Source organism: Silurus meridionalis, chromosome 3 (genome assembly GCF_014805685.1).
Source record: "Silurus meridionalis isolate SWU-2019-XX chromosome 3, ASM1480568v1, whole genome shotgun sequence".
In the NCBI taxonomy this organism is placed as follows: Eukaryota; Metazoa; Chordata; class Actinopteri; order Siluriformes; family Siluridae; genus Silurus; species Silurus meridionalis.
The window spans coordinates 19,112,055-19,130,025 of record NC_060886.1 but is presented as its reverse complement, the minus strand read 5'-3'; the positions used below and the strand labels follow the sequence as shown (position 1 = coordinate 19,130,025).

The 17,971-nt window shown below is 37.0% G+C and overlaps 1 protein-coding gene across 4 annotated transcripts in view; it reads right to left on the bottom strand.

Annotated features, from left to right (window-relative positions):
* Positions 1-506: 506 nt before the first annotated feature.
* osbpl6 (oxysterol binding protein-like 6) overlaps positions 507-17,971 on the bottom strand; it is a 43,550-nt gene continuing 26,085 nt past the window's right edge. For 2 of the 4 annotated variants that reach the window (XM_046845325.1, XM_046845326.1), the window contains exons 8-23: positions 17,047-17,150; positions 14,910-15,002; positions 14,205-14,373; positions 13,861-13,991; positions 13,327-13,434; positions 12,993-13,130; positions 11,812-11,899; positions 9,771-10,024; positions 7,949-8,086; positions 6,520-6,583; positions 5,944-6,022; positions 5,633-5,777; positions 5,390-5,534; positions 5,156-5,282; positions 3,106-3,228; positions 507-2,023 (exon numbers count right to left, since the gene is read on the bottom strand). In XM_046845325.1, coding sequence (XP_046701281.1) covers positions 1,915-2,023; positions 3,106-3,228; positions 5,156-5,282; positions 5,390-5,534; positions 5,633-5,777; positions 5,944-6,022; positions 6,520-6,583; positions 7,949-8,086; positions 9,771-10,024; positions 11,812-11,899; positions 12,993-13,130; positions 13,327-13,434; positions 13,861-13,991; positions 14,205-14,373; positions 14,910-15,002; positions 17,047-17,150 — 2,015 coding nt within the window. In that variant the 3' untranslated portion in view covers positions 507-1,914. The remainder of the gene's footprint in view (positions 2,024-3,105; positions 3,229-5,155; positions 5,283-5,389; positions 5,535-5,632; positions 5,778-5,943; positions 6,023-6,519; positions 6,584-7,948; positions 8,087-9,770; positions 10,025-11,811; positions 11,900-12,992; positions 13,131-13,326; positions 13,435-13,860; positions 13,992-14,204; positions 14,374-14,909; positions 15,003-17,046; positions 17,151-17,971) is intronic. The other 2 variants (XM_046845327.1, XM_046845328.1) reach the window with 2 other exon arrangements.

The window sequence follows — 17,971 nt, the reverse complement described above, 5'->3', positions numbered from 1 at the left end:
CACAGCAAGTGGGACTGATACTCTGATATATAATTCTGTTAGTGAGACAGCTTCCATTTAGAGATGTGTAACTCTACATTGTACACACACACTGTTTTTGAACAATCGTGAGAATTTTGGTAATCTAGTGACGATATTCTAAAGCGAGAATATTTTCCCCCTATAATCTCTGTAACTAGTTAAAGTGATCGCCTGACACTGTCTCCTGTGGGTGGAACAGAAAGAACTGGGCACGATCAAGCCCAACAAAACAATCTCTTTATAGAAATATGTTTTGTGGTCAATGTGTTTAAAACTGTGCGTCAAGAAATATTATTTAAAACAATGTTTAAAATAATCACTGAAGCAAAACCTGAAATTTTGTCTCATGGGTGCAAGTCTTCTAGGTAAAATAGAAATATTTACACATCTGATGAAACACTGGGAAATTTGCATTAAATAAAAAATTAAAACTCGTCTTTGGTTGGAAGCAGAAACTGATTCTAAACACTGCCTGCAACATGATATAAGCAATAAGATCTTTGTTTAAGTTGACTTCCTAAACAAAGGTTGAGGTTTATTATTAGAATTAGAGATCCAGTAACATATTTACTACATTATGACTGCATTGTAATAGATATTAAGAAAGTTATCTTATGTTTCATTTCAAACTTAAATCTATATTCTTAAAAAAAAGAAACAACAACAGAGTGGCCACTGGGTGTCACTGATGTAAGAAAAGAACAACTGAGATTAAAGATGTCCTGATCCTGGTGCGTGCGCACGCAAACACACACACACACACACACACACACACACACACACACACACAGCAAATGGAAGAACAGTTTACAATTACATTTCACTTATATTTTACAATCCTCCAAATTCAACATTTAAAACGTTTTAAGGATTTAATCCTTTAAAAACTAAACAATTATAACTTTTTTTTAGAGATGCTAAATATATGTGCCTGGGGATTGATGGCCAATCTTATGGTGATTGCTGTGTGAAGTTTACAAACTAGAAAATCTAGAAAGTCTTCTGGCTGGATGTACTGTAAGCAATGCTATAAACAAAGACACTGACAGGCATACTGCACAAAGTGGCCGAGATTTTAGGGTCTTTAAACACATTTAGGCCTCTCGTTTATGCTGCAGCTTTTCAGCAGGCTCAGAATGCTTTGAGGGTGTATTTCTTTTTAAAGTATAAGCAAATATATTTAGAATGAAACTTAACAGACTGTGGTATAAAACTAAAACCAGTGTCACTTAGGCAAGTCCACTTCATAGTCACTAAAGAGTTGAAGGAGAGCTGGCGGTGCTGAATGAAAGGAAAAGAACTGGCTGGTTTATATGTGCCCTGCTGTTGGGAAATACTTCTTGTCCCTGCGCTGGCAATGAGGTTCTCAGCTCTGACAGCTTACAAAAATACCATTACATTTTAAAACTACAAATGATATGCCAACAAGTCGGTATAGCATATGCCAACGAAAGCTGCCACCTAAACATGCAGGATATTCTGTCGATACTGTCTATGTAACCAAGAGATAAAATTCACACTGCCGGTCTAAATGTGAAGAAATCAAACAGATTTCACTAAAAGCATAAAACTGGGTTATTAAGAAGCGGCTTGTTAAGGCAAGGGCGTAACAGGAAGCCTGACGGGCTTCAACAGGACAGACAGATCTACAACTCCCAGGCAGTTGCTGTGACAACGACCCTGTCTCTATATGTTAGTCCAGTGAGAGAGGCTGTGGATAGGGAGATGTGGTGCAGCATGTGCAGAGTCTGTCCTCAGCCGTCCCTCAGGAGCCGAGTGAGAGCCGCCAGTAAAGTCCCGTGCCGCTGCGCTTCAATGTAAGCCGTACTGTGCATAGGTAAAGCTTCTGGAGTCTGTAGCAATGGTGATATGTTTTGTACAAGCATTTAGATGCTACCACAGTTGAAGGTTTTCCAGCTTTTGGAAGCCAGGATCCTTACGCAGCTCCCAGTATGTGTTATTGGACACCCACCTCTCTCTCTGGTTTAAGTCTACAGTTTTTCTGTGAATGAAAACATGAACAGATTGAAAGTCGATGAAGCGAAGGATAGTATTAAGCATCTAGAGTACAACCGTGTTGAAAGCGCAATTTGAGTCTATTCTACAGGTAGAGCACAAACCGCTGAGAATAATTGACTATTTAATAATGCCCATGGAGACATACATGGAAACCCTGGGTTGCTAGAGAACCCATAACCTTATTCATTACCCAACCACCACTTCCAGAATATTCCTTAAACTCAAAACTAACAGCATTCGGTAAGTACATCATTCGGCATCACAATATGTCTATAAGTTGTAGTCATTACAGAAAAAACATTTCACCTCAGAATTTATGTTATAATTATAATTTGTTTTACATGAGTGCTAACAGAAATTCAATCTACCAGCAATAAGGGGCTGGGAAAAGCCCCTTGAATTTTATATAGACTGAATCTTGGTCTGAAATTGAAACCTGTCTTTGTATTGAACAATGTATACTATACAGTCAAAGGTTTGTGGACATCCATATGTTCTATTTAAACATTACATAGTTATTCCCTTTTAACTCTTACAATAACCTCCACTATTCTGGGAAGGCTTTCTATTGATTTTAGGGCATGCTGTGGGGGATTTGTGCTCATTCAGCAGTAAGGGTCTTAATGAGGTCAGCTGCTGATGTCAGTCGAGGAGCCCACTGACGTAGCAGGTTCCACAGAGAAATGTTTGACAACAGACAAGTGCACAAGCGCTCCTACATTTAACTTTCAATTATCCATATCAAATCCTGATGAATTTGAAACTTAGAAACACCCCAAAAACCTCTTCACCCATTAAACAATATAACATAGCAAAGATCAATTTAGATTACTTATATTAGCATATTGGAGCAGCTCTTAGATGTAACTTTTTAAAAGGCTGGTATACATTATGGTGCAATAATACTTGACTGTCATATACAGTATTCAGTAATAAGTTCCCATATTGTATTTGGGAAACTTTTTCTAAGTGTTCTTCATATATAAAATATTATATCTGACTACTGATTATACTACAACTAGGCTGAATGTGCATTCAGAAAGCAAAATGTGATAATATACTCACTTAAAAAAGCGGGGCTGATGTTTGGTGTTGCTTTCTTCGTGCCACTTCCTCCTCGCTCTCTGAAGCTCCTCAATCCTCTGTTTCTCAGCTGCAGCTAACTCCAGCTTCCCCTCCTCCAGATACCTAAGCAAGTGGATATAAAATAACACCATAATGTTTCAGAAGTCAAACGTTTAGGATGTCAATCTGATGGAAAACAGGCACCTGAAATTGCAATAATTGTCCCCTCCAGAAGATGGCAGTAGCATTTCGTATCTCTGTAGAATATATCTTTGACTGCAGAGTAATGAGTCATAAGAATAGGAGGCCCCTATGTGAGTAGGTGTGTGTGTTTGTATCTAGCATGCTTAATGCTTTCCACAGTGGTTTATTAGAGTATGTGTATATGTTTGTAATCATGCATCTATGTGTGTGCGCATACGGCTCTCATCTGAAGCAAGCATTTGCATGTATTAATATTTTAGAGCTATCAAATTACAACTGCAGGTTGCCATAGTTTCACAGCATCCGCACTAACAATGATATTCCCATGAGCTAGTTACTAAATATACAATGATAATGTGGGACCCAAAAATCTGAGGAAACACTCAGGACCTGTGATTGTTTTTATTCAAAATTGGAAATAAACAGAAAGATATGGAACATTTAAGATTTTATGTTCTGTACTATTTCTAGGTACCAATGTAAATATAAGCACATTTTTAGATTGAAATTATTAACTCCTACATTACCTGTTAAACGTTTGTAAACGCCACTTGTGAAAGGCACATACATGTTCCTCTTTGTTTATATACAACAAACAGGGTAGTTTATTGTTATGAAGATTCACTTTGAGCAAACAAATATATAAATGTACAGCTGTTTACTTTATATAAATTGAAAAATCCTCCCTTAGCATGAATAAAAGATTTACACACTCTTCACATCCAGTAAGTTCATGTAACCAAACACTGGAATGAAATACTTTTCCATGCCTCTTGTAAAACTTGCCAGAGGTATTCTTTGTGAGTTGGATATTCCTTTCTAATCTTGCGATCCAGTTGAGAGCAGTTAAATAGGATTTAGGAGCAGTGACTGGGCAGGCCATTTCATGCTAAATAACCCTCCAACCAACTGTTTTTTCTCTAAATAATGTTTAACGAGCTTGTATGTATACTTTAGGTTAGTGTCTCATTAAATGGTAGAGTTTGTTGCAATTAGCCACAGTCCAGACATGTCGGCCATATTGGTTTAGTTTTCCTTTCAGCTCTAAAACAACCACAAAACTTTAAGCTTCCACCTTCATGTTTGACTGTGGGTGTGAGACTGCTAACATCATCTCTCCTGTTCTCCGTCTTACACAAGTTCTTCTGTTAGAAGCAAAAATCTCAAATTTGCACTTATCTTTCCACAGAACTTTCTTTCAGTCTTTCACTGTCCAATTCTTATGTGTTTTTGTCTTTTACCTAGTTTGTTCCATATAAACAAAAGGAACATGTATGTGTCTCAAAAGCAATAAAAGGTTAAGTGTTTCCAAACTTTTTACAGACACTGTATGTAAAAGCCCATACATGTGTGGCAAGATCATGATTTTTAAGGAGCAGGTGCAATGCAATAGTAAAAACAGTGGACTAAACATGTTTGAGATATCCAAAAGCCAATGATTTTCTATTTTGGATAAATAAAACCTTTTAAGCCCACAGCACTGCTACACAAATGGCTAGTTCAAAAGCTATGAGTAGAAACAAGTGTGAAATACAAAAAAAGACAGAGGAAATAAAAGAAACAAATCACCATTGACTAGTCAAACTCTAGTCAATTTTATCATAGCCCTCTTCCTGCCAGCTTTGCATTGCTAATGTACCCTTCTACTGTAAATGACCAGCTTACACTAAAAATGAATGACCTCTGTTCACTTTGTAGCTTTATGTGATGGCTGGGGTGAGCTCAGAATTACATGATGGGATTTGTTATTAAAACTGAACCATTATGACACTACAAATTATATTTTAACAGTGAAATTTGTTAGGTGAGTGTGTGTGTGTGTGTGTGTGAATGCGTACGTGTATACCTCTGATCTGGTCGGAAGCGAGCATCTGTAGGTGGAAGCAACTCCCTCATCTCTGGACAAAGCTCATTCAGCTCAATGGCAAACCTGGTAAATCCGTAGTAAAGCTCATAGTCTGTAGGCATCGAGCCTGCAAAAGCGCAATTTCCATTTTAAACCCAGCACAATAAACAAATCAAATAATACACTTGTCTGCCATTTTATACAGCAATATAAAGGACATCCAATTAATAATACCTGGTCTCCAGATACACTTAGCAGAGGGTGGTACACCACAGTAAAGACCTTCATGCCATTTCCCGAAGAGCCGGTGGACCACCTTCCCTTCCTGGTCCATCACAAAACCCTGCACCTCGTTCACATTGGAACTCCAGTAGTTACCCTATATGCACATGTACAGAAACACAAAGAAGAAATGAATATAGACAGGAAAAGCAAGAGGCTAAGAAAGAAGTGAGAGGGTGTGTGATAGCTGAATACCTTGATGAAGGTAAGTTTGCAGATGCAGGCACTACTCTTGGTGTTTCGGATGGTGATCTCGCCATAGTGCTCGATCCACCTTCTACCACTCAGAATGTTGTGCACACATGTGGTCACTTTATTCCACTCATAATGGTCACCATACCTTTAAAACACGCAATAATGTGTTTAGTAGGACTAAGATCCATGCCTTTGAGGACAATCACCCACCAAACATTTGTTATTAAAACAAAAAAGTTGTTTCAAATGAATTACTTACATTTCAATATTTACTTTAATAAACCAATAAAATGCAAAAACAAATCGGGTACCTGGGAAGCATGACATTGATGATGCCAATGGGGAGGATTTCCATAGACTTCCCCCAGAACTTATTCTTCCATCTGACATCTAATACATTACAAAAACACAAATCTGTATTAGTATCCTTTTGAAGACCTTACACTGATAGAATTATTAATGCAGCTAATTAATTTTATGCCTATAAAAATTATAGGCATATAATGAGGACATTTTGGGGACCTGACAAATGTCTTCAAAAGTGAAAACTCTTAGATAGGCGTTTTTTCTTTTTTGACTGAAATATTTGCTCCCCAACAAGATATAAAAAAATGCCCAAACATAAGTATTTTTTTCCTAACCAGTATCATCAGCCTTGCCTTCTAGTGGCAATATGACAAACTATATTTAGTTGAGCTTGGAAAAGCAAACAGAATCCTGGAAACTGAGGTTTAATGTGTACTGTACTAATTTTACTGAGCACAGCTGGGAAACTCCACGGCTTATTTTAATGTCCAGTTTATATTAGATTCAGAGAGAGACATAAGAAGAGGAGAAACAAAGAAAAAAAAATTCAATAATCATGCAAATTAATAATTCAGTCTTACCTTGCCAAAAGGTAAAGTTTTTGGACTCACAGTGGCAGGCAGAGACTGGGGGGTGGTGGCTCACCTGAACACAGACACAAATACACAAGTGAGCTGAAGGAGACATTAACTGAGGTGAGTAAAGCCTGAAAAAGATTATTAAATATGTTAGTGAACTAAAGCTCTATAACAAATTCTGGAAATTCTTTACAATATAAATCACACATAATTAATATTTTGGAGAATTTGATTTTGGGCATTAGTTAAATACTATGATACTAATTCATAGACATAGGATGAAAGATATTTAAGCAATAGAAACAGTTTTATTTAAAATTTTGTATCATTCCTGGTTTTGTTCTGCATTTAATAGTGATACACCTAAAATAAAATTCAAACTAGTAGCCCATTGCTCTGGAGCCCCTGCTGTAAGAAAGCATGTATACAACAGAGTAGGTGAATCTATAGTTACAATTAGAGTAATGATTACCGCAACAGACATCAGAGTATTTCTGTCAGTGGATGAACAAAATTTCACAACCACATTGTGCACATGTACATTCAATTCCATCAAAATATTATCTGTATAGTGTTTGTAAAATGTAATTTTTTTACAATATTACAAAGCAGCTTGACAGAAATTTAAAGATTACAAATATAAATTTTAATGTCATGAAATAGTCATCCTTAAATAGCAGGCCTGTGATGATTATGAAATAGAAATCGTGAAAGAAACCAGGCTCAAGAAAAGCCCTATCGCCATCTGGGTGACAGCGAAAGCCCATTCATTATATTTTCATTACTGTCGACATTATCAATTTTTCACTGAGGGGCACTTGAGTGCAAACCTGTTCATGGCAACTGCGGCCTTAAGCTGCATTGGAGCAAACTGTTTATATTCATTATAGTCCATCTTCAGGTTCTTGAATTTAACCCATAACAGTAGCCAGTAGCCCTCGTGTATATTTAAGCTGTTCATGTGGAGCCATCCTCACAAGCAGCAAGTTTTTTTTCCAGTTGATGAGAACTCCAGCCAAAAGTCAGGATAATCAGGCAGGTCCAGTGAGCAGAAAATGATCATGCACATGTATGATATATTTGCATTTGCATGAATGTGCAGTTGTATTGTATTAATAAAATGGACAGTGAGTGTAAACAAACACCTAGAGTGTGTAAGTGTGCTGACAAAGTTCTGCAATTTCTCCATAGGAGATTCTCTCTGGCCTTGCACAAATGTGTGGTCATGTGCACTCGGAGAGATGTTGCATAATAACTTTAGCACTGTTATAACAGCATACTTCTCTTAGTAAATTTGATACTGCTTTCAATTGACCTGCTTTACATCACTGTGATCAGCATCTTGCACATTTTTCAACTGTTTTAATGTAGACTGTATAATTGTGTAATTAAGTAAAAAAAAAAAAAAGTGCACACTGAAGTTGCTTCTTACCTGTTCAGAAAAGAAGCAGAAGCCCTTGTCTTCTCGGATACATTCGTACGTCTCACCCAGTATGGGGTTAAAGGGTTTGCTGCCTGCACGGTAGTATGTGGAGGAGTACGCTGAGACAGCAAACGCAGCTACCAGCGCCTACGCACACATTAGCAGGAGATACACACCAGACACAGCTAAGCAAATTATTCAAGTAAATTAGTGCTGACTGGATCTCTATAAAAAAAGAAGGCGTTCAAGGAAAGAAAAACCCACTTAAGAAATCAAATCGAATGAGATCTAGCACATGTCTCATGTGAATCCTGAATTCTCTCAAGAATCTGAAGCCTTTAGACAGATGACACTTTAAAGGACACAGCATGCAAACTGGTAAGTCAGAGAACATTTACTACCTAACCATAAGTGTGCATCCCAAACACATGCACACAGTCTCTTGTACTTACTTGCTGTAGGCGAAATTCTTCTTCGATAGATAATTTTGTTCTGCTAGGTATATGAGAGAGATTTCAGCTCCTCCCACTCTTACCACACAATATTTATTTTTACTTTATGATAGGTTGAACGATTCTATACAATTTGTATATGTAGGATAGTTTGCTGTTGGTCATTATGCATTCTGCCAACTTGTACACATTCAGAGCTATACAAGGTTGAGTCAAGCAAGCAAAATGACGAACCATTTGTAAAGCTGCACATGCACTTAAGCACTACTCATACATTCACACACACCACACAGGGCAGAGTTTGTCGAAAACACAGGTGGGTTTCTGGTAGGCACAATTCTAAATAGAGCTTGAGCGAGGATCAGTATTGAGAAGAGCACCACTAACAGTTTAATAATTTATTTTAACCACAATCCAATGTACATGATTCAAACCAAATATGGAATGGCATCAGGGCCAAAAAGATCCCTAAATATTTGTTCTTGTAAAAAAAAATGTCTTATTTGATGGAAATGGAGGAGTTAGAAGAAAACACCATCTTGAATGGGCACAATAGTTTTCCGAAGAACCAAATTTTAGCACACTAAAAAGGCTCTTTCATTAAATCATGGGTTTTTCTTTAAAGAAGAGCTCAAATTAACCAAGGACACAATTCATTCATTCAGGAACTCAATGTAGCATAAAAGCCTAAAAAAAGAACTGGGCCCAATAAGCATCCATCCATAATTTTTATACCCATATATTTTGCAATCTTAAAGGAAAATCCTTAATTTTTAAAATTGGTGGTTTGAACACAAAATAATTACTCTTGTCACAAGAGCTCTATATAAGAAATACCTAGCAAGTTTAGATAAAAGAAGTTCAAGTTAATTCAAGTTAATCATTAGATTAGATTCGATTCGATTAGATTAGATTGAACTTCATTGTCACTGTGCAGGTACATGTACAGAGCCAATGAAATGCAGTTAGCATCTAACCAGAAGAGCATAAGTGGCCTATTTACAATAAATAACAGTAGATAATTAGGGTATGAGGTCCATATATACAGGGACGAGGGTGACTAAGGTACATAAGATGCAGTAGGTAATAATATATGGTATATATAGTAATATACAATAATCATGTATGTAAGTGTGGATACAGAAAAATGTCCCAATATAAATATCTATCAAAGGTTTGAAATTTGAATACAGAGATCAGCAAATACCTATTTCAATAAGTAAATAGCCTATAAGAACACTAAAATTTCTGTCTGGAAGTTTTAGTCAAAGAAAATGCTGAGCTTAATAAAGGAAGAGATATTTCTTACTATGCCAAGGTACTCTAAAACATAGAATCCACACCATTCTGTAAATGATAATAAGCTTTATAGAACTTACCATGCGTTCATAGGGGTCATCAGTCTCAGCCGCTTTGTCCAGCAGCTCGGTGTACTCCAGCTCCTCACACATATGCTGCAGAGTGTTAAGTGGCTCATTTAGCTCCACAGGCATGGCCACTTTGGACAAGTCTTTACCGATATTGTTCCTCAGGATATTCCACAGGTTAATATTGGAGATGTCGGGAGAAGGAGTGGGCAGACATATACGCCTCCCATTTCGAAACACTCCCCCAGCCACATCTCCATTCGGCACTGAGGGGATGAAGTACAGGGAGAAGTGGTTATGAGACTAATAGCTGATTTACACCTAAGCACACATTTTCAGTTGTCTGATCAAGATTACATAAGATTAAATTACAAATGCAAACAGATCAGGAATGTCTTGTAAACTGAGTGCAATATCTTGTAAAGAGTGCAGATCTATTGTACTTATTTAAAAAGTCCACAAATGTCAAACAAAAAAATTACAGAATATGATGGCACTAAAAGACTTATACTTTAGTTAGGTGCTGAATGGCAAACAGCATGGATACAATTCTCAGCAATTTTCTTTCCTAACTAAATGACTATCGAAATTGAATAAAACAGTAGGAGAGATGACATTGTATCTTAAAACCAAGACTTCTTTCTCCAAACCTAACAGCTACTGTATCTCACAAAAGTGAGTACACCCCTCACACTTCAGGTGGACACCATCTGAGCCAAACAAGTTTATCTAAGTCTCATCAGCCCACAGGACATGGTTCCAGTAATTCATGCTCTTGGACAGGTTGTATTCAGCAAACTGTTTGAGGGCTTTCTTTGAGTCAGCTTCAGAAGAGGCTTCCTTCTGGGACCATGGTCATGCAAACCGACTTGTTGCACTGCGCGGCGTATGGTCTGAGCACTGACAAGCAGATCTTCCGCTTCTGCAACCGCTGAAGCAATGCTGCAGCACACATGCCAGCTTCTGCACCTGACGCACAGCACAAGGACTCAACGTCTTTGATGGACCCTTTGTGAGGCCTGTTCCAAGTGGAACCTGTCTTGGAAAACCTCTGTATGAACCTGGCCACTGTACTGTAACTCAGTTTCAGGGTGTTACCGATCTTCATATAGCCTCTGACATATTTGTGGAGAGAAACAATTCTAATTCTCAAATGTTCAGAGAGTTCTTTGCCATGAGGTGCCATGTTGAACATCCAGTGGTCAGTATGAGAGAATTATACTCAAAGTACCTGCTCTAATACAAGATAAACAAATTTGTATGGTCCTGTCAAGCAGACAAAAACATGAATATGATGAACAGGACCTGTGGCTTTGCATAGTTACACGATGTACAGCTGTTATCACTTAGGGTGTACTCACTTTTGTTGGCAGCTGTTTTGACAATAATGTCTGTATGTTATTGTCAAAGGACAGTAAATCTATTGTGATAAAAAAATGCACATTGACTACTATAAAATGTATTCAAGTTTAATTTCTATAGTATTCTTTCTCCTTCCTGTCATGAGAAGCAGTGGAACTGAATAATATGCCATATATTGTGGTCTTAGTTCTTTTCATAATTTTCAGCAAAGTTTAATTTCCAAGGGTGAATACACAACCATCAAAAACATCTTTCAATTAAAAATTCATTTAAATGAGATTGTTGTGAGAACTCCATTTGATTTTGCCCTATAGACTTGGTCTAATAACAGATCCACAATTTGATTAGAATAGTGAAATGATAAATGATTAATCAGTGTAGCTGTTTCTATATTAGATTTGCTTTAGAACAGAGCAACACTGCTCACACAATACCACAGCATTCACTGACCAAGAACCCAGCTGGCAAAAAACAGGGCTTCTCTGACTGAATAAACAGTGTTAAAAGAGACATGGAGAAAGACTATTTATTTATAAATGCATGTGGGTCTGGGCGTGTTTTAAAAGGCAGTACAAAAGATTGCACTTAGATCATATTAGCTACTTTCTCTAATGGACATGAGTGCTTTGGGTCAAGGATAAGAGACAGAAAGGGGAAAAAAAGAGACAGACCAGGCACGGGTAAAGCTTACTTTGCCGGGAAACGTTATCTGTAACGCTGGCGTTGTCCTCTGAAATGTTATCACTCACATCACTGACGTAAGACTCATCATCAGAGCCCTGGGGGAAGGGAAAGAGAGAAGGAGAGAGAGAGGGCGGCACTGGTTCAAGTTATTCGGTTACCATTTGAACAGAGTACTGCATACTGAATTATTCTCTCTCCAGTGCTGACTAAATGAGCGTTTGCAGTGTGTGTCTGTTTGTGCATGTATCTGGTCTGTTGTTCTGGCACTCTGCAGTACTGAGTAACACAATGCAGCATTTTTAAACTCCTGATAGTGACATAATCAATAGAGCAAGCGCACTATGCACTACTGCATCTCTCTCTTTTTCTCACAAGCATGCACACACACACACACATACACACACACACACTAATGGTTTTATCACTGTTATGACAATTTTATTCTCAGTAACCAAAAAGGATTTTTTTTACATAAATTTATATAACGAAGACCGGATATTTTTGACACTGCTTTAGTTAGTGGACCCTTATTGATTCTTCCAAGTGTTAATTATGTATACATAAACACATCACAAAGACATCACGTCACTTACTTTATTTTTGCACCTGATAATAAATTTTCCATACATTCCAAATTTTACCAGTGACACCTTCTTAGTAATGTAGCACAGATCATGCAGTGTTCTATAGGTTCTAAGAACCCATCCTCTCATTTTCATCATCTCACCTCATTCAACTATCCCCCCTTCCTTACCACACCCAACATATCCTATTACCTCAACCGACTACTTCTATAAAAATTCACCCTCCTCATCTAGCCCATTCTCTTCAGTTATCCACTCCAAATTATTGCCCTCATTTTATCCAACCTATCTCCCTATGTCAACCAATCCATTATCCAATCTATGCTTCTATCTAGTTCATTCTTTCAATTTTTCAAAATGTATCCAACCCATCTTGCCCACCCACCTCAACTAATAGATTTTCTCACTTCATAGAACCTATCCCACACACACTCTTATTTCATTTCATTCATATTCTTACCTATTCTCAAACTCAACCCCTGGTTTAATCGAAGTCAATTCTCCATTTTTTTAACCAATCTGTCGTCTTACTTTTTCATCCTAACTGTTCACAATCACCTAATTCAACCTTTTGATTCACATGCTCCACCTCATCCCCTTTTACCTCGTTCTCAGATGAGCTGGCCGAAAGCAGAACTTCCTGAGCATCAAAAAATTCAGAGACGGATTCTGACATGGAGAGTCTGCTCTCATTGGAGGCCTGCTGAGTGAGAGGTATTCCAACATGGAGTTGTTCACTTGCCTATTAGAAAAAGATTCAAAGGACACATACAAACATGATCTTTGTCTTGCTGATTTGAGGAAGTTGTCTAAAATATAATAATCATACAAAGTAAAAGGGAGCTAAAAGGTGATTTAATCTGAAGTTCAATTAAGGTACAGACGAAAGTTCAGTGAACTGTGGTTTACGGTGAAATGTGAGCATGGGGTGTTCATACCTCATCAGGACTGCTGATGATGTTAACACTGACCACCTGCTCTGACAGCACAGACTCTGAGTGGATTCGGTTCAGCCGAGTTTTCAGCTCTGCATTCTGAGACAGGGCCTATAAGATGTAAAAGATGTTAAATGCACAAAAGATGAACCACACGATTAAACAACAAAAATTTTGACTTTTATTTCATGTTTATTTTTATGTACATTTTTGTGCTGGCCTGTATAGATGGAAATACAGAATTCAAAATGAGTTTAATTTCATTACAATTTATCCAAGATAATGGAATCCTTTTTTCCCTCCAATTATAGTCATGAAGCTTTTGGAAAACAGTATTTACATAATCCCTCACTAATTCATGAACCTGCTATCAAAGATAATTGAATAAGAAACACATGCCATAAGAAACACATATTCATTATATATTATACTATCAGATAGTAAAAACTTACTTCCAGTCTTATTAACCCATTTTGAGTTACATGTACATGCTAGAAACAATATTTAGATAAGTAGTATAAGGAAATCAGTAATAACCTGTGATAATGAATGTCTTAGTGTCATGACCTGAGCTGATTGGCTTGACAGCTCCTGCTCTGACAGCACCTGTTTGATCTTCTCCTTCTCAATGGCAACAGTGTTGAATGCAGACTTCAGCAGTGAGTGTACTAGAGCACCAAGAAATTCATTCATTTTTAAATACATATACACACACACACACACACACACACACACACACACACACACACACACACACACACACACACACACACACACACTACATACTAAAAGCAACTAAAAACAAAATGTTCTTCTGTAACCCTAAATAAGAGGCCTTGAATTGTGAGCTACTAATGTTTGCGAATTTGAATGAATGCTACCTTTCTGAGCGATGATGCAGAAGTCTTCTTGCAGTTTAATGTAATCGCTGGCACACTCAATGCCATCAGTCAGACGGGCGACTGGAGTTTGGTAATCAACTAGCTCTGCACATAGATTCGGGTTTGAAGCATGAAGACGCATCTGTGACATACTTGTGCTCAGCGGTACCTGACAAACACAAAACCACACAAATTATGAGATAGGATGCCATACATTTTTTTCCTTAAATACATGTAAACAAAAAATCCCAGAGGACAAAAACTAGGACAAAAGCTTCATTCTTAACCTGGCACAGCAAACTTTAAATCCATGGGCTTAAGTCCACTGCTGCAGTCCAGCAGAGAATTTGCCTTTTACATCTCAGTATAAACTGACAAGGTTTTATTCAGATGCACCGGCTGAGAATGCAAAGTCAATTTTATTATTACTCCATGCTGGTCCTCTCTCTGCTTAAGTGTTCATGAGAGAAGGGATTAAGGGGTTAAGTTAAGTTAAGGCATAAAGTGACTAAAATCTTTTTTTTTCTTCCCACCAGTTAAAGTTGTAATATAGATTATCACCAGTTAAAGTTCCGTGATTACAACTGTGCAAATTGAAAGATGACTCCAGAGTCGAGAAACAGCTAAATAGATTTTAAAAGAGAAGAGAAAACACATAGCAAACCAAGAAATTCATTGGGAATTACAGCAAGAGAGACAATGTACCTGCAGTTGCACTTTTGTATCTTTGCTGACACTTTTAGTTCTCCATCTTCTGCTGACTCGCTTGTCTTTCTTTGATAAATCTACACAATTACTCTAAGTTAAAACCACGCACACACAAACACACATATGGGAGTTTATTAGCACATAAATGTAGCATCTTAAGAACTGAAAAGCAAATGAGATTTTTTTTAGATATAACAGCTGTTAAATATAATAACATGCAAATGACAAAATAAAGTGCATGTCAGGGTTTCGGTGTAATAACATTGTGGGGGTCAGGTTTTAAAATGATATTGTAGTATGTAGCAAATGAAAGTTATGAAACAATAATAATAAAAAAAAAACTCATGCAGTGCAGTTTAAGCATGTTTGTTGTTCTATGTGTGCAGTGAGTAAAACAGAAGGAAAACAGTGTATAGTAACTGGGCCACATCTTAGGAATCCTGAATCCACTTTAGCTATCGACAAAGCAACAGCTGAGTTTCAGGCATGGAGCAGCAATTCTTGTAGCAGTAACAAGCAAGGCAGTAAAAAGTGATGTTATGTACTATAAATTGGCAAAAAATATGGTAAAGCAATCAATCCAAATAAGTGCTTGAAATAAATTCCCCAGACCAATCCTACAGTATCAGTTGTTTCTGTGCCAATTCTCTTCACTTTCAGCCTGTACTGAATTTATTTAAATGTATTTGAAATACAATCATGGAACAAAAATGCATGTTATCTATTCCTAGGTATTATTACACTAGTAAAACATAAAAAACGATTTGGCTACTTTATCACGCACCACACACAAGTAATATAGTAATAACAATCACAGTCCCTGCACACTAGGTGACTTGTCACTTGCTAAAATGCATAAACAGTGAAGAAAAGTACAGTGGTCCCCCGGTTATCGAACTTAATTCGTCCCTTAAAACCGTTCGAAATCTGAAATGTTTGAAAACCGGACCTAATTATCCCATAAGAAATAATGGAAAAACCAATTAATCCGTTCCCGAACTCCACCAATACCCAATAATTAACCATTTTTTCCTGTATTTAGCCGTATTAATACTGTCAGGAATCCCCCTGCCATGCTCCCTTTGGTGGCTGTCATACCTCGATGCTTCAGGGAATGCCCTGTTCCTTCGCTCATGCGTGCCCCGCCCACATTGAGCTCATCGCAATCGGGCTTCCTCCGTAAAGCACTGCGGATATTATTTATGGACTGCCTTTTGCCGGATTATCCCGATCTCTGCGGGTATTTTGTGTTGGCTCGGTAAAAGTATAAATTAACAACTTCACAAGAGTAAGAAACAAAATGATTACTGTTCTTACCGCTAAATATCACTAATATGCATGGGTGGCGTTCGATAACTGGAACTTTGTTCGTTCACCGGACCCAAATTTCGTTCGGAAAGCCGTTCGATAACCGGAATGTTCGATATCCGAGCCGTTCGATTACCCGGGGGACCACTGTATTGGTTTTATTCTCAAACTCGGTCAAAAGATTTAAATCAGTACAGTGTCAATTTAAAATGGATATAATTTCCTTTGGTACATAAATTACAATAAAGAATATTAAAGTAAATAAAAAAGGCACTCAGACCAAAGGTGTGCTTATGATAAAGCACTAAAGAGGCACTGAATGTACATCAGCGAATGAATGACTAATACACAGATATATGATATGTTATGGGGCATAGATGGTATAATATAAAAGCTCTAAACATGCTATTTTTAAATTAAAGTGCTTTTTAATGGAGTGGGCTATCACAAATGATTATTTCCATATGATATTTTTGGACTTTATGTTCTGAAAAGCACTTTCTCACATACACACATACACAAAAAACTAATCTGTTGCACTGTCTGCCAAACCTGCAACACATTTTAATGTGGCTGTGTATGTGAGTGTGTGCCTGTGTGTATAATAGATTAGATTAAGCTTTATTGTCATTGTGCAAGGTACATGTACAGAGTAAATGAAATGCAGTTCATCACCATCTAACCAGATGTGCATAAGTGGCCTATTTACACTAAATAGAAATGAGATAAATAGAGTATGAGACCCATATATACAGGGATGTTGGTGATTAATATTTACATATATGTATGAATGTATGTATGAATGCATGTACTGTATGTGCATTACCTGCATATCTGTGAAGCTCGGTGCTGACTGTGTCCTCTGCAAAATCTCCAAACTTTGCAGCAAACGACTAAGCTCCATCAAACTGGACTGACAATGGGCGAGCTCTAAAACACACACCAACATACTGTTTTACTGGATGAAATTTGAGAGAAGGGTGAGGGCAGATTCTGCATAGATTATATAAACAAGCTAAATTCATAAGCTTTTCGTTTTTTTTTTTGCTATGTATCTTTTGTAAACATGATTTTGTTACTTTTAGCAAGATTAAGCATTATATAAGAAGTTTTTGTTTGCTTGTCTGTCTATCTATCTATCTATCTATCTATCTATCTATCTATCTATCTATCTATCTATCTATCTATCTATCTATCTATCTAGCTAGCTAGCTAGCTAGCTATTTATGAACAAGTTTATTTAAATGTAATAAGATATGGATTTCTGTAAGTCATGTTGATGCATAAGTAATTATCTCTGTATGAAAGTAGAAAGTTTGAGTAAATAAAGGATGGGATGTGGCCATTTCTATTCATATACAGTATCATCATTGTGTATATACTCTAAATTAAACAACCATGGAACAAAGAAAGAAAAGTCATCAGCTTGAAAGAAAAATGCATGAAATTGCATCTGTTCATAAGAATTTCCTTTTTCAATTAATCTGTCTTATAAAATGTGTAAATACAACAAATTAGATGAACCATTTAAATGAACAAGCAAAAGCCTAAATTAGGTATCAGAGAAGCTAGATTTCACTGGAATTAGTAAAAAACTTGTTTTGGTCCATTTGGTACGACAATCTTAATATTACACCAAGAAAGTTACGTATGAGTTTTGACTAACGCACAAACTTGCATTTGTGAAAAGTTTCAAATGAATAAAGGTAGTTTAATAATATTAAAATAAATACATTGAAAAAATAGATAAT